Below are 22176 nucleotides of genomic sequence, written 5' to 3'. Positions count from 1 at the left end.
GGCATGCGATTATAGACCAAAAAAGATCAGTAGGTCTATGATCGATCATTAAAATGAAATGAAATACTTGGTTCGAGTGAAATTAGATAGCACTATGAATAATGATATATGAGATATTGTAAATAATATGATTGCAGACCTAAAAATCAAATATGTCTTATGGTCATTACAATAATTTGACACTTTTTGAGAATCCCTATAATATTCAACATCAAATTACTTTCTTTGTGTTGGACGGTAGGGTTCATTAGTCGCTACATGCATGAACTTCGACAAGGTTAAAAATATTTGCTAGTCCAGATCGATCGAGTCGTTTTCGCCACTTGTCGATTAACTTTTACGCTTGCAAAATTTTAGTGCCAAGATTTATGACCCCATATGTTCAAATAGACTTCTTCCCCAGTACTGTACCTTTATCCACTTTTAATAAACCTAAATATTTCATTATCCAATCCAAAAATTAATCAACATCAATATTTGCAAAATATTTGAACCGATCACATCCCTCAACATATTTTTTTTGTGGCTTGTCTACATGACACAACAACTGAAATGGAGACGCACGATTTAAAAGATTTGATTCTGCGTATCTACCACGAGTCACACCTATGTATGCGTTTTTTGTACAAAAGCAAACATTTTGTAATTGGTATTCGAACTAAGGTCATCTATTCGAATCTTTCATCTCATTTTTCGCTTTTCGTTTTGAGTAAGTCTTTTGTAAGACGGTCTCACGAATCTTTATCTATGAGACGGATCAACCCTACCGATATTCACAATAAAAAGTAATACTCTTAGCATAAAAAGTAATATTTTTTCATGGATGACCCAAATAAGAGATCCGTCACATAAATACGACCCGTGAGACCGTCTCACGCAAATTTTTGCCTTTCGATTTTTTACTTTTTGTTTAATTTCGAGTTGTGCTTTGCATTTTTTTTTCTCTCTTTTTCGTTCCCGACTTTTAAAATCGTTTTCATACATAAAATAAAGATCGCTTTTTTAAACTGCATGTGAATAAATACTTTTCACGATTGCATTCACACTTCAATAGCGTTCATTATTGAAATAAGTTGACCCGTTTGGTCCTTTATTTTTAATATAATTAACTATTAATTAATCAAACCAAATAATTAATGAATATTAATCTCTTTTCATTGTCCTTAAAAGCACACATAATGAAACCAATGGACCAATCAGAGCTTATAAAAACATATTTTCAGGTTGTTAAACTGGGGATAATCTCATCATTAGCTTTTTATTATATTAGTTATCAGCATCATGACGCAAAGTGTATGCATAAAAATATCATTTGGGAATAATGAGAAATATATATTTATTTAGAAAAAAATATTAATTTATTTATTAATAATTATATTTTTGAAATTGATCGTTCTCGAAGGAGCCTCCCAACGAATAAAGACTTTTATCCTTCAATTTTATANCATGATTTGTCAAATTTGTATCCTCATAATACCCACTGAATTTGTAACCTCTAACTAAGATTACGTATATATATAATTGATTGTTTGTATTTTCATTTATTTCAATTTTCAAATACATAACACGTATATGCCATGATCAACAGAAGCTTTGAAAAATGGATAAAATAATTTTAACACGTATGCCATGATTAATGGAAGCTGTTTTAAAAGGTTTAAATTATTTTAATTTTTCCAAAGCTCTTCCAATATATATATAGTGGCATATTGTGATGAGCATGTGAATACCTAACCTATATATATATATAGGCAAAAATTGTGTGAAACAGTCTCATGGATAGTATTTGTGAGACTGATCTCTTATTTGGGTCATTCATGAAAAAGTATTACTTTTTATGCTAAGAATATTACTTTTTATTGTGAATATCGGTAGGGTTGACCCGTCTCACAGATTAAGATCCGTGAGACCGTCTCATAATATATATAGGCATATTGTGATGAGCATGTGAAGACCTAACCCGACATCATATTCTTTTCAATGTGGCAAAGAATATGAAAAAAAGATCATCGTTAAGATAATGCTCGTCATTCGAGATGAGGCATCAAGAGAGAAACAAAGTGACATGACAAGAGATTTTATAGAAATTAGCGTACGCCCGCACACATGCTAGGAGTTTATAGATTGTGATTGTATTCGTTTGTGTGACATAGTGTCTGAGCCATAGTGGGTGCTAGGACTTTCATAAACAAATATAAAAAATTGTTTATGAAAGACGTAAAAGGGTTTGACCTTCAACATTCCATGAACAAATCAGTGTTTCTTTATTTTATCTCATTTAATTAGTGTTCATGTTTTGGTAGGCATTCTTGAACTATTTTACACGTTCTTTCAAATACCAAAATATTGCATATAAAATATTTGATAAAATACTTCAACCAAAATATTCTTATTATTTCAACTTGTGTTCTTGTCAAACCATTTACAAAATATTTAATCAATTTTTTGAGGGTTATATATGTTGAGTTTTTTCCGTTCGATTTAGAACCAAACTCAATATATTTTCTCGATACTCAATTCATTATTTAACATTTCAAGAACGGATTATTGCAGTTTTTTAAATCGTCGAAAAAATATTTATTCATATTCTTCTAAACACATTTCTTCGATCCTAATAATATAATTTGATGATTAAATAAATTTTCTTTTACTAAAAAATTTCACTACTACACTAAAATTAATTGATAAAATTAGATTCAAACTTTAATGAATAATACAGACAGAGCACCCTATCAATTGTACATTCCGTGAGCATAATACTATTAGCATGAAAGCATTAGTCATATCATGTCTCCTTTTAGTTGAACTTTAATAAAATGGCAACGCTATAATAATAATGCTTTATGTCAAATTAGCGTCTAAAAGTGAAAATCCACTACTTTCCAATTTCTATAAACTCAACTCATCACTCATTGCAGAAATTAGGATTTCCACCTTGAAGAATGTTGTCTTTTGTGTTGCTTGTATGCATTTTTTTATAACTAAATTTGCAGACGTGCTTTTATTCTTGTTCTGAGTTTTTCATGTTCAGAATAAATAAAAACAAAATATACATGTCTCTATATAAGCAGAAATATTACTGTCGAAATGTCCAAAAAATAAATGCATGAAATATAGTCAATAATGATTTGATTGAAAACAATATATTTTGTGGGAGAAATTCCAATTTTTGTTCTAGATGCTAGTTTATTAGGTTTTCTATATTGTTAAATTTTTTTTTTGGTCATATATGTATTGGTGTGGTGTTTTCTAGTACCCAAGACGCAGCAGAAGTTTTAAAATTTTTGTTTTGGCGTTCAAAAAATTATTGGACGTCGTATGATTTAACGCTAGATCCAATTATCCAAATGTTTACTCGGTAATAACTCTTCTTGTAAATCCATACGTACTTTCTTCAATCTTCTTATCAGATATACGATCATAGATTTTGTTCTTCTCCTATATTGTACAAAAAAACCTATATTGTACAAAAAACTAGGAGAAATTCGTTTCCAGATGATCATCGGAATTTTCAAAAATCGACGGCGGTGCGGCAGCTCATGACGGTGGAGCTTCACAAAATAAATAATTATGAACTCGTTATAATCTCGATTGACGATTAAACAAAGTAGGCTGAAATTTTTCACTAATTCATTTTTTGCAACTGTCATTTTTTGTGAACTTTTTCACTAAAACAGACAGTTCTACTATTCTCACTGAATTAGTAGTTAAGCTAACTTAAATTTCAATAACCGAATCTAGCCATAAATTCCTTTATACGTAATTCGTTTGATCTTAATCAAACTACAGTCGCCAAATTCAACTACTTGAATTTGACTATCTCAACAAGAACACAAAATCCAATACTTGTATGACCTTCAATGTTCGAGAGATACAACTAGACATGAGTTCAAAACTTCATGTGATTTAGAACAACATTTGTTCCTATTTAGTCTTACCCTAATTTACCACATTCATTTCATCAACCAATTGATCAAAACCGTCTGAACTAAAGTTTGATTGCACCCTTCGAATCATGATAAGAGTGCTTAGTAGCATCATCCCATGATCCCCTAGGTATCACTTATAGTACCTGCAAGAACCAATAACTTATGATTAACGTACAGTACGGTCCCTTCAACTCATATATCTCAATCGAATCTGCAATCATTGATACATCGATAGTTGCAAATGAATTTGATAACAATGTGATGTATCTTTGAGTAATAACAATAACAGTAGCATCGTATATGCAACTAAGAAAACATATTTCCCTAAAGTACATGTCTTGCTTTGGCCATATATTTTTTCCACTATTAACTCGTCATATCACATATGATATCTTAACTCGTGGACTAGCGGTGAATCCCCGAATAGAATACATTGGCTCCTACGTATTTTGAAACTACATCCAACCTCACCACCAGATGACGCTCAATGGAGTCGATAAACAGATCAAAATGCATGTTGGTAAGTAAAGTCTCCATGTTGTCTTGGGTCAAAGGACTAATATGTATAACCATAACTGCGGACTATTTCACTTGATAAGTGTTAACCCTTTTGTTTAGTACCTCATCAAATGATCACTCATATGTATGAATGGACATTCTTACGTCTTTACTAATGAAACATGACTTTTTCATTACAGATGTTAGTCTCAAGCTCGATCAACCTTTATCTTTGTTTTTATGCGGTTGAATCGGCTATGAATATATTTAGAATATACATTATACTTCTTAATTAATTTCATGATCTACTAATACTCATGATCATCATGGTACTCATAATATATTCAAGGACTTCATCTAGACAACTAGCATCCATATACATATAAAATAAACGTCATAATTTGATAAAATCATAAAATATTATTAAAATTAAGATTGTTTTTACATAAAAGTCAATAAAACACAAACCACAAGTTGGCTCGCTAGACACCTACTATATCAATATTTTCTAATTTTTTCAGAGTAATATGACACCACACCAGTGTGCATTGGTATCATATTATCGTCACCTCGAAAAAATAACTAAAATTTATAATAAGATAGTGAACTGAAATCGAAATTAATTTGACGATATAATGGATCAAAATACCAAAAATACGTATATACATGAACAAAATTTTGTATAATTTTCATAAAAAAAAATGGTAAAATGAATATTTTCTTTTATGTAATAATAAATAGGATCGCCCCACAAAACAAAAGGCAAACGGCATTTGATTTTGATGGAGTCGGAGACGGGTGGCAAAAGATTCTTGTTTCCCCTTCTTTTTAAAATATATTATAGTTTATAAATATGTATATTTCATATATATGTAAAATATATATATAATTGTTTAATTTTAAATTTTACGAATTTAAGTTACGCTTCTGCCGAACGAGTCTTCTAGAGCAGCTACTATCTGATTAATTTGTATATTGTCTTGGAAAGTATATATATGTTTGCTCTAAACTCATACATTTTTTAAAATGAGTAAAGAACACGAAATAAAAGAAAATATATTAAATTAAAGGCACAATAAATAGAAAGAGATATAAATAGACTTATTTTTTCATATTTCAAGATAATAAATTCATGAAACACATAAACGCCAACTATTTTTATGCTCTTTAAAATTCTTAAATTATATATATAAAAAAAGACAGATATTAAAAACTCCTTAGGCGCAAGTTGGATTTCAAATTTTGTTTATAGATTTTAAATTTTTTTAATAATATAAATATTTAATATTGCTCATGCTTACTTCTTCCTTTGGATTTAGGATAAAAAAAATGAAATAATAAAAGCGAAGAACAAATATACATAGATAGTTTTGATATATTATCTATTAATTATATTTATCGTTAATATGATATTTATTTAATAGATATAATTATATTTATCGTTGAAATAATATTCATTTATTAATAAATATATAATTTTGAGAGTGTGCACGTATCAATCAAAACTGGTGTATAGATGTTGTACCATTACATATAGAGAAGGTAGGTGGCCAGACAAAAACTGCGATCCAGGGCGTGTGGATTTGCTTGGATTTGTCTTCCGTTCAGTGTACCTAATTTTTTTATTTTATTTTATTTAACACACTTTGAGATCTCAAATATTTCATAAATTACAGGTATATTATATAATAATAATAAATTTTGTTATAGCTTCATCTCATATTTTTACAGTGGTGCGATAAAATTATAAAGATGATGTTGAATTATTTTTTATTTCATTAAATAACTTAGTGTATAAAAACCAGAATAATTAAAAAAACTACAAATTATATCTAATTTAAAAATGCAATTACACATTATTAAATTTTAGAACATACATAAAAAAATACGCATAATACACATTATTAAAAAGTAGAGGAATTCCATTATACATCCCCATTTAAAATCCAAATATGTTTTATCAAAAGTTTGAAGTGCGTGGTAATTTAAAAATGCACATAATTTTTTTAAAAAATAATACACATAATTTTAATTAAGATTTTTTTATATTTTTCTGAACTTTTTTTATAACTTTTTAATATTTTATTTTTTAAATGACGATGAAATAGGCACGACTATTGATCGAGAGGATAAAAATGGAGCGAATATAAATGATATGAAAGATATTGTTGGTCGCTCTCAACTCAATTACCATTTTTCAGTCAAAATTTCAAACTACTTCAAAGATAATTTTACAATTTTGTCGTGTAGTCGCTCTAAACTCTAATACAATCCAAATCCAGATAATAGGAATGTGGACGTTATTCTCTTTCCAGTAAAAAAATCTTAAGAAATAATGTAACAATTTCAAGGTATGTAATTCATAAAGCTAAAAATTTGATTTTAAATGTTAAAAAGAAAATTAATCTTGGTTTGCAAGATATAATTTAGTTCTTGAAATAATCTTTTTCTTAAATTTAATTTCATTATTGAAAAATTGTGTGAAATATTGAATTAAGAGTTTTGCGTTTCTAGATATGCTATATATGATAAGTATTTTATGATATGATATCATTGTTTAAAAATAGTTTATTTCTAATAAAACTCTTGATTTTCATATCTTATAGGATTCTTTTTGAAGATAAATCCTAGGAGATGAGGAAACTATAAATAAGGAAAACAAGCTAATGAAAGTGCTTCTTCGATTATTGTCTTCTTCGACTTTTGACCTTTGGCATTTTTACTGAAGCTTGGACGTTCCGTGAATACTCACTGTCGTGATTTTCAGAGAAAATAATTCACAAAGACGTTGCTGTTTTGAAAAATACCGTTTCACGTGTTGCCGTGATTGTTGGAGACATCTGAAAACAACATGCGTGAAAGTTGGCTGAAGATCACGTTTTGGTACTCCAATTTTGAGCATCGTGTTTTTCCTTTCTTGAATAAGTTTTATTCTGGTTATTTGTTTTAGAAAGTATTTTTTTCCTCAACGTATTGAAAAAATTGGTTTTTGATTAAAATCACTAGAGTTAGCTTTTGTAAACTGAAATCGATTTTCTAGTGATTATTTTGTTATTAGACATCACACAAGTATTTATGCATAATTAATTCGGAGTTATTTTAATTTAAGTGACTTAATTGTGTGTTATTTAATTCTGCTGCGTGTTGTCACTAGGTGTAACATCTAAGACAACATTTAAATATGATACACACAACTTTTTTGTGTATTTTATACATTTTATATAAACAAATTATATCCAATACCAACAAATCTATCTCATTCTCTAAAGTAAAAAGGTAAATATAAATCAGTGTGATACTATTAACTTTATATATTCACATCACATGGTACCGATATATAATCTTCAAGAGAACAATAATAAATCTCATAATTTTTTAATTCAATTTTTCAAAAAAATAATAAATGCTCAAGTTAAATGCGTGAAAGCCTTATTTGTCTGCGTTTTGCATTAAAATATTTTTTAAAATAATTTTATAATTTCATCCTTTATATATATATTTGAGCAAAATAAAATTTTGTCAAACATTATTCCAAATTATTTCTGAAGTATTAACATTTTTGTTTTGCATTTACCATTTCTCTGCAAATATCTTATCACGAAGTACAGCCAAAAAAATATTATATAGATGGTCATCTTAGGTTTTTTCTTAATTAAAAAGGAGAGTAAAAGACTTGAAAAATAGATAATTTAAGCACTGTTTAGATTTCCGATTTTATGCCATCTGTTTGTTTAAAACATAACAATTAATACTTATTTCTCTTTTTTTCTGGTGTATTTTACTGTAATTATACTTATTTTGTATTTTATTACAGTAACCATGCATGCATTTTTTACGTCTTTCGATATCCTCAAACCTATTATCGTGACGTAAAATTATATTTTTCATATCTAATTTGTATGTTTTTTCCTAAATATTGAACAATTTATAGTCGTAATCCTTTAAATTTTGCTTTTTTCGATTTTATCAATTTTTCAGTGAAATACTGATGTGATTTTGAAAATGAAGACGTGCCACCTAAATTAATGACATTGTTTCGGATATTGTCCGATGAAAAATTACAAAAATTGGAAAGTAAAAAAAAATAGTAAATTAGTTGACTAAGATCGTTAATTGATTGATAACATAAAAAAAATTGACAAATTATATGACCAAGAATATAAATTTCCTTAACTAAATCTATGATATTTAATTTGATATTTTAACTTTTGAAATAATATGTCATCATTCATTTTGAGATTATTCCCAAAATAACATTTTCCATATACTCGAGTCATTTGAAATTTATTTTGGGTTAAAAAGAACCATAGAAAAATAATAGAAAATAAATAAAAGAAGAGGAATAATTTTTTAAGATTGTTTATGCCTCTATAGCATGTGAAAAAACCACCGGTTTTGGTGGCTTAGTGGCCTAATCAGCTCTCTTGTTTAATATTTAATTGTCCTTTTCATCTCTATGATGGAGAGATGGATTAATTGATATTGGAATTCAGCTATCATATATTTATATTTTAAAAACAAATCCATGCAATACGGCGTTATAAGTCAATTTTACGAGACAAATATTAAATTTGAATCACTCATGGTAAAATATTACTTTTTATTGTAAATATGAGCAGGGTTGACCATCCACGAATAAAGATATATGAGACTGTCTAAAAAGAAGCCTGCTTTTTTACCGTATACTTTTAGATATAGATATACGTGTATGTATATTGTATACCTAATATCACAATTTGAACATGAAAGAGGCCCATAAGTAGTATAAAAAAAACGATTTTGCCTCAATAATTTTTTACATTTTTTTATTTCATTTTCTCCACACAAAATTCTTGAAACTTCTCACCCAATCTAAAAAGATGAAAATTGACATTATTGCTGGGCCATTTTCAAATAAATACGCGCAGTACAAGAAGCATACGACTATTCAATATTCTTCCAGTGGACCAAATAGAGCTAATTCCATAAATTATAAGGTGGCGTTGCTTCCTTTCTTGATTTAAATTAATTTGGTAAAGTGGATGATTTACAAGCATCTGACATTAAAATCTTAAATCTAAGCAATGTTTCATATTTAAAACTAATAATTTAAGCGATGAATAATAAAGTATAGTTCACAGAATTTTTTTAAAAAACTAAACAAGAATTTCGTTTATTTAAATTATATATAGCTAGTTCATTATATTTGGGCTTAATTAATGATAATATATACTAATATTTTTGTTTGAAATGTCAAATATTGAGGTTGTTTTTGTATTTTTAATTGATTATTAATAATTATTTCATTTTTGGAGAGTTGACTCACTTAACACGCAACTCGCGACGGGTTGGAGAAGTTTTCTAACATATATACCGTATTGGCGGGCTGTCAGGCTCGTTTTACAACTCCAGACAATAAACCAGGGTTCGCTTGATCGAGCGAAAAAAAGTAAAAACCAAAAGGCAGATAATCTTGAATTGGGGAGTCTCAGTGATCGCGTGGGATATTTAGTTCAAGTAAATCCTCACCCCGATCGTATGATTCCTCATATTCTTCAACCCTGTATGTCGGCCTTCTCTTTCCACAACCCAACATAGTAATCTATATTAAAAATCTATGATATAGTGTGATCCATTACAGCTGGACTATGTTAGTGTGATATAAACAAATACTAAGACTTCGAGGCAGTTTCCATTCAGTATACTTTTTGCTTTAAGAAGCTCTACTTTCATTAGCTTCTGATTTTTTGGCCGCCTTGTTCCCCGCTGCTCCGCCGTGCCTGGATTTCTGTCATCACCTTGTGGGTTAGGTTTTCCATTTTTTCAGGACTACCAGTTTCAAGATTTTTTGGGACCTGAGACTGTACAGTGACCTTCGATGTTTAATGGGCTCGCTCTTTTTTGGGAGGTTTGACAACTGAAGAAAAGTTGTTCAAAATATTTTCTTGACATATATGCCCGCCGATATCCCGGAAAGTCACCGTACTTCCAGTTTTTTTTTTTTTTTTTTTTTTNAGTTTTGGAAATAAGAAAAGGATAAGATATACTGGTTTTTCAGTCAATCTTTGAACAATATCTGCCCGGTTTAATTTAATCTTTGTTGGGTTTGGAAGATTCATTATGCAGTTATGAGAAAAGGCGATCTTCGTGTAGTTTTGGTTGTTTGAGAGGAAATCACTTGCTGAAAAGTTTAGACTCTTTGAATTAACCTGCTCGAGTTGTTCGGAAACGACAGTTTTTTTGAATTGAAGCAGAAGTTGGTGGATGCGGCACTGAGGGAAGAAGAAATTTTGGGTGAAAAGAGTTAAATTCTGCAGAGTAAAGAGCAAAATTTTGACAATGAAGATTCCTTCAGGTGGATTTGTGGCAAATTCTGGAGAAGGTGTGTTCTTCTTATGCATTGGCTCAATAACATCTCTTTCGTTTTCCTTTTTTTAATGACCCAAACATTTTCTCGTTTTGTGCTTTACTCTCACTTTTATGCTGAAAAGCTGAAGTGTTTCTTGGAATTTGCAAATTCTTTAATCGTGTGAAAGGAAAGTTCAAGAACTTATTGGTTCATAAACTTGCAAATCATGCATTAAGATTGAATTTTAACTTTTATCAGTATTTTGTCATAATTACCTGTGGATAAACTGTCTTGGTTTCTCTATGTTTGGTAGAACAAGTTTCGTGTGCTTTGACGTGGAATTGGATGGAGATTTAAGGGCTGAAATTGTAATTTTTTGCTGTCGCATGACTCTGGATTCATCTTCTTGGCTGATTTTCAGATAAATAAAAGATAAAACACTTGGATAATCCTTGCAATACGGATTAAGTTAGTTACCTCTACTTTAATGATCGTTGCGCACATCAGAAAGATAAAACTGGAAACAATGAGAAAAAGATGAGGAAATCCATTTCTTTCAATAATTTTTCTGGTGAAAGCGAATTAGATCCATTCGGTGTAATTTCTTGTTATTAACTTATTATATGCATTAGCTCCCAACTAGGATTTGGATTTTGGGGGCTAGGAACGATTTCATGTGCGATGCTGCATATAGTCTTTGGACTGAAGGGAAATTTGAACAGACCAGCCAGACATCTGAACATTTTTATTGCTAGTGTGTTCTGGTACTTCACTGTTTCATGTATGCACCTTTTAGGCTGGAACTTTGAGAGATGATTATAGCTAAATTGGTGTTAAAAAAGGAACTAAAAGACAAGTTTCCCTACTTGGAAAATGCACTTGAGCGCCCTTACTAATTGGAACTCATGAAGTTCAACTTTCAACAAAGGACTTTCACGATCAAGGTTTGGTCCAAGGCAAAAAAAAAAAAGAAAAAAAAATCAAATGGAATAAAAACACAGAAGATTATGTTTTATGTCGACCAGAGACTTGGATGTGTCTCTGTTTTATGTTTCATTGTATATGTTTTAATCAAAACAGGGGATAAAAAGATTATCAATTCAGAGTTGTGGCACGCGTGTGCCGGTCCGTTGGTTGCTTTGCCTCCTGTTGGAAGCCATGTGGTCTATTTTCCTCAAGGTCACAGCGAACAAGTATGTTTCATGTCTCCACTTATTGAAATTCCATGACATTTTTAGTTTCCAATGGAAGAATTCTTTTGCGGCAACAGGTGGCAGCATCGATGCAGAAAGAGACAGATGGCATCCCAAGTTATCCTAATCTTCCTCCGAAGTTGATTTGCATGCTGCAGAATGTCACCTTACATGTATGATTTGTTATACATCTCACATTAAATTCTTATAATTGATGCTTTATCCCTGAATAGATAACCTTCGTTTCTGTGTTCATGCTCGATATGATAAATGCTTGTGCCTTAAATTATTTATTTGATGTTTGATGATGTATTTATTAACAGGCTGATGCTGAAACTGATGAGGTCTATGCACAGATGACTCTTCAACCTGTGAATAAGGTCTGTTGCCTATTTTATCCTGTTTATTTTCAATTTTAAATAATATTTTATGGAGTATCATTACATGATATTGCATGTCTTCTGGCACATGCAAGAGTCTTTATTTTCGTTTTACAAAAATGGTCAACTCAACTTGCTGAATGGTTTTTTACCTACAATTGTAAGGACTTGTTGAATTTTCACCCACATTGTTATGGCCGATAGGATGAAATAATCAGTCTGAAAATAGTCCGACTTGTATCTTACAGTATGACCAGGAAGCATTACTTGTATCTGATATTGGGCTAAAGCACAATAGACAACCTGCCGAGTTTTTCTGCAAAAATCTGACAGCAAGTGATACAAGCACTCACGGTGGGTTTTCTGTTCCTCGTCGGGCAGCTGAGAAGATCTTTCCACCTCTTGTATGTGCTATTATATATTGGCACTTGTTATGTAAAGTTTAATATGCAGTGAGTAGATTTCACCCCGTTCTGTTTGTAATGGAAAAGCTGTTTTGTAGGATTTCTCAATGCAACCTCCTGCACAGGAGCTGTCTGCTAGAGATTTGCATGACCAAAATTGGACATTCAGACATATTTATCGAGGTATTCTATGTTAGAGATCTCTACGTGCGTTCCATGTATTTTTTGTTTGGCATCGATAAAAAGCTCCAAAAAATGTTCAGACATACTGTTTATGGTTGGTACCAGGTCAACCGAAAAGACACTTGTTGACGACAGGTTGGAGTGTGTTTGTGAGCTCGAAAAGACTTATAGCTGGTGATGCTGTTCTTTTCATAAAGTATGTTAATATTTTAAACAATTTGTGACAAAATATTATCACTTCCATAATAAAGATTTCCAAATGACAACTTAGGGACGAAAAGTCACAGCTTCTCCTTGGTATTCGGCGAGCTAATAGGCAGCAACCGGCACTTTCTTCATCTGTTATATCTAGTGATAGCATGCATATTGGTATTCTTGCTGCTGCTGCACATGCTGCTGCGAATAACAGTCCATTCACTATATTCTATAATCCAAGGTAATGAATTTTGAATTTGATATATTACATTACTATACTTGAAAACCTACTTTTTCATAATTCTCGTGGCATATTTATTCGATATTGACAGGGCTAGCCCTTCGGAGTTCGTGATTCCGTTAGCCAAGTATAATAAAGCAATGTACACACAAGTTTCCCTGGGTATGAGATTTAGGATGATGTTTGAGACTGAGGAGTCAGGAGTGCGCCGATACATGGGTACAGTTACTGGAATAAGCGATATGGATTCTGTGCGCTGGAAAAATTCGCAGTGGCGAAATCTTCAGGTAGTTTTTCCTGTTCTTCAAATATGTGCTCGATGCCATTAGTTTCCATTTCAGCAGGTTGAAATGCCTACATAGCAGAAAACCCTTTATAAAAAGTTTGTTAATCACATATTGTTGTTATTATTATTTTTTCAAAATAATATACAAAAAGATCTATTTTATCATTTTTTTTCAATTATTATATATATATATATATATTATTAAATCGGTTTAACTTCGCTTGATTTGATTTTTAACATCTCTATTTTGTATAATATTTGTAATACATTATATTATATATAATATATTTAAGATATATTATATACGTTATATAATATGAATAAATGGTAATTATAAGAAAGAATTAGTATATTTTGAAAAGAAATTTTAAATTAATCTAATAAAATGTTGGTAAAAAAAATATTGTTGACCTGAAAATTAATTTCAAAATTAAAATTTTCAGTCTATGTGGTAAATATATTTTAATATGTTTGAATTTTTCATTCGTTTTAAATTATTAAATTAAAATTTCATGATAATTGTTATTTATTTTATTAGAATTTTTTTCATGTGTTTTGTACAACATTTAATTTCTTTCTCGACATGAAATTTTGTTAATGATAGGTTGGATGGGATGAATCAACTGCTGGAGAACGTCCTGGTCGAATCTCTATATGGGAAGTCGAACCTGTTGTTACTCCCTTCTACATTTGCCCGCCTCCCTTTTTCAGACCCAAGTTCCCCAAACATCCAAGTTTTCCAGGTACATGCATATGTGGTGACAATTTAATTTATCGCGGTGCGCCGGTGTCTATTCTTTTTTTCCTGATAACCAAAATATTGGAATCAGATGATGAACTTGATATGGAAAATATTTTCAAGCGAGGCATGCCCTGGCTTGCAGAAGATTTTGGCATAAAAGATGCATCAAGCTCGATATTTCCGGGCCTTAGTCTAGTCCAATGGATGAGCATGCAACAGAATAATCAATTGTCCGGCAATCAAGCGGGCTTATTTCCCAATTCATCTGTTCCACAAGGTAACCTTAGCATCGATGACCACACAAAACTTTTGAATTTTCAAAACCCATCTTTAGCTTCACATAATCTTCCACCCGGTAAGGGGAATCTTCCGAATCTACAAGTTGGCCAACAGCAACAAGTCCAGCAAATGTTGCAGTCTCCTACAAACACGCAGCAGCCACAACCGAGGCAGCAGCAGCCGTTGCAGCAACCTCAGCCACAGCTCCTTCAGCACACACTGCAACAGTTGCAGCAGCAGCGGCTACCACAACCTATGCTGCTGCCTCCTGTGACGAATGTTGTCACTTTGGATCAGGCAGCAAACCAAAATTCACATCAAATGGGAGTGTATCCTCAGCTTCAACAGCAACAGATATTGACTGGAAATGTGCATTTGCAGCAAAATGATTCATTGGTTCACAGAACTACATTTCCCGTGACGTCAATGACACAGGACTTGGTTTTCCCAATACCCGTTGACCAACAATCTAGCCTCTTGCAGAGACAACAACAGCAGCAGTTGCAATTGCAACAAGCTTCATTACCAGTGTTGCAGCAACAAAAGCCACAAATGCAACAATTTTCTCAACAAAATCTTTCGGATCAGCAAATGCAACTGCAACTTCTACAGAAACTACAACAGCAGCATCAACAGCAGCAGTTGTCATCCCCGTTAAATCCCTCGTTGGAAGCTCAATGTCCCCCAAAACAACAATTGCAACAAAACCAGCATGACCAAAATCTCTGTCTACCACCAAAAGTAAATATTAGCGCCTTTCCAGGATCTTCTTCAGTCCAACCCATCAATCAGTTCCAACATAAATCTCCACTTGAAAATATCAGGGGACGTGTGGAGGGGGATGCCCCATCATGTTCAACATCACCTTCGAAGAATAATTTTCAGGCTTCACAATCAAACTTCTTTAACAGGTATCAAACTGGGCCGACAACTTTGCTAGATAATTCTACAGTCCACCATACCAATAATTTGGCCCAAGAAACTCATAACAAGATCGATATTAGGATGAAACACGAATTCCCCAACTCTAAACCAACTGAACAGCCTAAATACAAGGGTACTGCTACTGATCGTTTGGATGCTGCATCTACTGCGACATCATATTGCCAGGATACGGGTAGTCTCCAACAAAATTTTCCATTAAATGGGTTGGAAACTGATGTTCAGTCGCACACACAGAATAGTCTTCCGTTCACTGGTAATATTGATGGATTGGCACCTGATGCCTTGTTGTCGAGGGGTTATGATTCAGGGAAGGATATACAGAACTTACTTTCTAACTACAGTGGCCCTCCGAGGGACATTGATACAGATTTGTCATCTGGAATCAATTCTCAGTCATTTGGATTGCCATACATATCTTTTAAACCAGGTTGTTCGAACGAGGTTGCAATTAATGAAAGTGCTGTTCTGAATGGTGGGTTGTGGTCTAACCAGGCTCCTCGTATGCGAACTTATGCTAAGGTTGGTCTCCCCCAAAGACAGCCTTCTCTCTTCAGAGTTTTGAGTCTGTTTTCTTATTATTATTAATGTTGATAAACTTACTGTAGGTTCAAAAACGTGGCTCTGTGGGGAGAACTGTGGATGTCACCCGTTACAAGGGGTATGACGAGCTTAGACACGACCTTGCCCGCATGTTTGGCATTGAAGGTCTGCTAGAAGATCCACAGAGAACCGAGTGGAAGCTTGTATATGTAGACCATGAAAATGACATATTACTTGTCGGAGATGACCCATGGGAGTAAGTATCGATTGTAACTTCTCTTCTGATGTCAAACTTTTTATAACGCTTTCCAATTACGACAGGGAGTTTGTGAGCTGCGTTCAAAGTATAAAGATCCTATCATCTGCTGAGGTGCAGCAAATGAGTTTGGATGGCGATCTTGGTCAGATGCCTATCCCGAACCAAGCTTGCAGCAGGACCGATAGTGGTAATGCATGGAGAGGACAGTATGACAACAATTCAGCCACTTCGTTTAATCGCTAAACAATCTGAAGTTTGATATTGTCTATGTTCTTGCTGTTCAACTTATGCTCGGTTCTTTCCTACTACCAGGAACAATTGGCAACTTGATCATGCATGAAGTAAGTTAAATTTATTTGTTTATCCTCTGGACAAAGACCACAGTCCCAAAATAGCGACTTCCCTGTAGTTCTTAAGTCGACTTCTTCACGGTAGAGGCACTGTTGTATAATGATTCGGTTAATTGTATAAAAGATCACCTTTACCTGAACAGGGTGTATTAAATGTAAATTTGATGTCTTACTTAGGCTTAGACATAGCATATGCTATTATGTAAGAGAGACAATGTATAGCTTTGTGAACTCAATGATAGTTATAAAGCCGCTCATATTTAGAGGTTTAGCTAAATTTATTTAAAAAACTTAATAAATTATTATAAGTTATGAGGTGTATGATTTTATTTTAAAATAATATGCTACATTTTTTGGATAAACTTATTTTAAACAAATTTAAAATATTGTTTTTTTGGTGGATGAGATGTTTTTTTATTGTTATAATTACCAAAAAAATTATTGTGTTATTAAAGTAATTCAAAGCAGTTATAATCATATATATCTATATATATTATATACATAAAATAATTTTAAAATATTATCATAAATCTGAAAACTAGTTTATGTTTTAAAAAAAATTAAGGATTATTTTTTAAAAATTTTTTTGGAATGATTAAAGAAATTTATTATGTCTTTAATTTCTTCGAGTAAAAATTAATTAAAATAATTGTAATGAATGATTATACCAGTAATATTGTAGGAAATAAAACAAAATAAATTAAATCTTGTTTGTTTCTACCACCCACACATATTGGTCCAAATAACAATCGCTCATTTAGGTATGGTATTCAAACTTCGATTTAATTAAAAAAAACCTAAAAAACCAAATGGAAAAAATAGAAAATTTAACTGCATCAGAAAACAGATTCTTTTATTTTGGTTACAAATGTTAAAATTGAAGTTTTTATGATTCGGATTCGGACTATATATATCGAAAACGAATCGACCGAAAAAATCGAAGTTTAATTAGATTAATAATTTTTAAAAATTTTATTTAGATGATATATTTTATAAAATGATATTTAGTTCATTAAGTATCATTTTGTTAACTTTTAGTTGATTATTATTATTTTTAATTCAATTAAATTTTATATTTAAAAGCTTTATAAAAAAATTTAACTAGAAGATAATATATTATATTTTAAAAATATTTCAATTACTAATTTAAATAAATGTCCAAACCAAATAAAATGAAGGTTTTAATATAAAACCAAATCGAAACGAAGTATAACGGTTCAATTCGGATATCGGATTATAAATTTCTAAAATCGAAAAAAATCTAAAAAAACCGAAATAAATTGTGTAAGACCAAATTGAAATGTACGGATTGATAAATACCCCTACTTTCGGTAAGGTTCTAAAAATCTCAGAAATTAAGGTTTTATATGATAATTAAATTATCAAAGGATAAAATTGAGATATTATAATATTGGTGGAGAAACTTTTGTCTGAAACATATTGACACAAGATGTTTCAAAATAAATTGGTTGACCTGACTAAGACATCTCCAACCACAAAATTTATTTTGGTACAAATTTTACATTAAAATAGTGCGATTTCTACATCAAATACAATATNAGCTGCGCTAATTTAAAATAGCGCAGCTACGTTGGAGAACAATCCTTGCACCAAAATGGCGTATGCCCTAAGTAGCTTAAAATTTAGACCAAAAAAAAAACTAGGTGCTTATAAACTACAAAATAGTAAAATAAGCTGTCTGAGAGAGCTTATACCATATTTATTTAGCTGTTCTTGGTATTGGACCATATGTTTGTACAGAATGGAACTACGGGTAAACATGAAATAAAATAAATTTATTTCTACAACATTATATTATATATATTCCCACTCTTATATTAATGCAATTAGTAACCATGTTTGTTTTGATCAGAGGACTGCCTGTTTGGCTGCATGATTTGCCTGGCGTTGAGCTCCGGACAAACAACACTGTCTAAATTGTATCAAGTTCAATTTCTTGAACAGAACTATGGTAGAGGATATGATTGAGATCATTGTGAAACACGGCGACGAGACGATCATCAAAGATTTAACAGGCCATGAATGGGCGTATAAGATTGGAATTGAAGGATTGAATATTAATGAATTATTTGATTCTCATACGAAATCTGGTTCTGATCAATGGCAATCTGGAGAGCTTCCTGTTGACCAAATGTTCACTTGGTACTAATGATATTATTCAAGGCCTTGAATATATGTTTAAAAACTGTAATGTGTTAAGAGGAAAGGAAAGCGTAGAGTTTGCAATTAATTTATCTTCCGTTTTTTGCAAACGAGTTTCAAGGCACCGCTGGGCGACGACCCCGTCGTGGTAGACTTGCTAGGGTTAGGGAAAGGTCTGGCTTGGGTCAATGGGAATAGTCTTGGACGATATTGGCCAAGATATACTACCAACGATTGGTGTCAGTGATCCATGCGACTATCGTGGTCCGTTTTGGGAGTATAAATGTGGTACTGGGTGCGGTGAATCCACACAGAGATATTATCACGTGCCAGCTCGTTCCTAAAAGATGGTGACAACGAACTTGATCTTTTCAAAGAATTCGGGGGGAACCCGTCATTCGTCAACTTCAAGACTATAAGCGTCGCAAGCGTGTGCGGTGCTGCGTACGAGCACCATAACATGGAGTTGTCATGTGAAGGGAGGTCGATTCGCGAAATCAAATTCGCGAGCTTTGGCAATGTGGGAGGAAGTTGTGGTTCATCCAGAAGAGGAAATTGTACATCCCCCAAAGATGCACTCCCTATTCAATTTTTGTTTTTGTTTTTGTTTTTGGGTGTTTTATTGATTAATTATGCAGGCATGTATTGGGAAAGAATCTTGTTCGGTTCCTGCCAATGAGAAGACTTTTGGAGTGACAGAGTGCGATGCTGGTATTTCAAAGAAGCTTGTGGTGGAGGCTCTTTGCGATATTTAGGGTTATATATTTAATTTTAGATGAATATGGACATATCTGTACCTATATTTTGCTTTCAGCTATAAGTCTTAGGAATTAGGATTTACTTTTTAGTGACTGCATGGATTTGATATTGTGATTATTAATAAAAGGAAATGTTGCATGGCATAATAAAAATCTATGTTTGATATAGATTTGGAAAGTACTGAAATTGAATTGGAGATTATGATTATTCTTTCACATGTTACTGATAAATCATGTGCACTTTGTAATGTGGATTTGGAGTCTTTTGATCATTTATATTTCAAGTGCACTGTCTCAAGAAGAATTTGGGATGGCGTTAGGGAGTTCCTAGGAATGAGGAAGCTCATGGGATCTTCGACTGCTACACTTAAAGCATTCAGAGGCGTCTACCGAGGTAATTCGATTCTAAATAAGATGAGATATGTTGCACTTGCAGCAACAATTTACAGTGTTTGGAATGCAAGGAATCGTGCTATGTTCGAGAGTGAAAAGTCGGTAGTGAAAGTCATAGTCAAGAATATTAAAATTCTTCGTTGTATTCCTAGTGCAATTTCGGTTATTGATGCTTTGTAATAACAGTTTTATGATTTAGAGCTCATTATCGTAAATTCTCTCTTGTTGATGTCCAATATAATTATACATATACTATTTTTTTATCTTATTGAAGGGAACATTAATTTATTATTTAATAATCAAATGGTAAACAACTTGTCAGTGGACCAACACAAGATATGTAGCAATTATGTTGAGCCTATTTTCTTCTCAAAGTGAACGTCTAATTAATATCGTTGACCGATCGATTCAATTATTAAATTATAAATAGTTAATATATCATATAAGTTTTTTATGAGACGGACGACGGATCAGTATTCGTGAAACGGATCAATGATGCTCATATTTATAATAAAAGATAATATTTTTTTATGAATGAACCAAATAGAATATTCGTCTCACAAAATTGACTCATAAGATTGTTTCACATAAATTTATGTGATATATATATATATGGAGTTTCATTTTCAGCCATTAAAAGATACGATAAAATAAACTCTAATGGCGTTTTGCTGTCATGCCACCCAAAAATTTTACTTTGTTAAAAAAAACTGTATATTAATCGATCATAAACAAAGTATTATATAGGAGTGGAAGAAGTCCGCGTTGATTAGATTTAGAAATGACATTTTTATTGATGACATAATTGGCATTAATTAAATCCAAATTGAAAGACTGATCTTTTGTCATCTTACGTCATCTCAAACCTAATACTCTATTTTACGACACCCTAATTTTCAAATAGTGTAATTTCTACCTCGATCGAACGCAAATGAATATTCATTCTTCATCTCATCTCAGATACAAAGATCATGTTTTTTTTTTATTCATCTTAATTATATCGTCCAATGTCTATATTTAATATCATTTTATTTATTCTTGTATCAATCTATCTCTATTCATAAATACATTATCTACTTCCAACAATCTACCTATATTCATAAAATACAATACTTATATTGTTTTTTATTTTAATTTGTGTGAAAACACATATATACATATCTATTTTGGACGGAGAGAGCATACGTTTTACTCAATTAATTATTTCTCCTCTCTATATATTTAAAATTTATTATTAACATTTTTGAATTTTATCAAATAATTTTTATAAATTTATTTAAAATATTATAATTTAATTCATTATATGAATTATAAATCGAATTATTTAATTAATATTATTAATTTCTATATATTTATCATTTATTTAAAGATAAAAAACAAATTTAAAAAGAAAATAGCGTTATTATTGTTATTATTATTATGTATAATAATGCCTTCGATAATAGTACAGCATAATTTGGGTATATGACGAAAGGAAACACATATTATACTCGTATGGGAGAAGTTAGAAAATACTAACAGTGATCAAAATGTGACATTTAGTTCAAATTATTTGTTAGTGTTGAAAAATTATTTAAAAATGTGTTAAATATTTGTGTTGAAAATGTGAATGTTGAATATTGAAAATTAGGTAAAATTAGGTGTTGAATATTGAAAATTAGTGTGTGATGATGTAGGTAATGATGTATTTTATTTTTGGATTATTTGTAAAAATTTTCTATAAATAGATCTCTCATTTGTGAAGAAAAACACAATTGAGTTGAGAGAAAAATATTATAAAGTGTGTAGTGTGATAATTTTGAGAGTTTGAGATTTTTACTTTTTTACCGTAAATTTTTACTTTTTCACAACACGTTATCAGCACGAAGCTCTAAAAGTCCTCCATATTTTTCCAAGCTCCGAACAGAAGAAAAAGGTAACAAAAGTAATAATATTTATTTTACTGTTATTTATTTATTGTTTATATATGTAATATATAATATAATGTTATTGTTAGAAATAATAAAAATAATTTTTTCAAAAACTTGTTATAAATCCTGGGAGGATGTTAAGACGACATCCCACACTCCCGGTAAGGGATACGACAAGTATAAAAGCCTATAAGGTTTTT

The 22176-nt window shown here is 31.3% G+C and overlaps 1 protein-coding gene across 2 annotated transcripts; it reads left to right on the top strand.

The window, feature by feature from the left end:
- Positions 1–10427: 10427 nt before the first annotated feature.
- On the top strand, positions 10428–17009 carry LOC140984607 (auxin response factor 19). Of its 2 annotated transcripts, XM_073452151.1 has the most exons (13): positions 10428–10788; positions 11836–11948; positions 12026–12121; positions 12272–12328; positions 12577–12732; positions 12831–12915; positions 13021–13111; positions 13187–13351; positions 13443–13638; positions 14242–14380; positions 14468–16122; positions 16209–16399; positions 16465–17009. In XM_073452151.1, the coding sequence occupies exons 1-13, from the start codon at positions 10746–10748 to the stop codon at positions 16643–16645; spliced, it is 3168 nt and encodes a 1055-aa protein (XP_073308252.1). In that variant the 5' UTR covers positions 10428–10745; the 3' UTR covers positions 16646–17009. The 2 variants fall into 2 exon arrangements, with proteins under 2 accessions (XP_073308252.1, XP_073308259.1); XM_073452158.1 differs by lacking the exons at positions 10428–10788; positions 11836–11948; positions 12026–12121 and having other exon boundaries at positions 12577–12682.
- Positions 17010–22176: the final 5167 nt, after the last annotated feature.

The sequence above is a fragment of the Primulina huaijiensis genome, chromosome 1, assembly GCF_012295235.1.
Source record: "Primulina huaijiensis isolate GDHJ02 chromosome 1, ASM1229523v2, whole genome shotgun sequence".
NCBI classification, from domain to species: Eukaryota; Viridiplantae; Streptophyta; class Magnoliopsida; order Lamiales; family Gesneriaceae; genus Primulina; species Primulina huaijiensis.
Note: the sequence above shows the minus strand (reverse complement) of the source record. Positions and strands in the feature narration are given on the sequence as shown.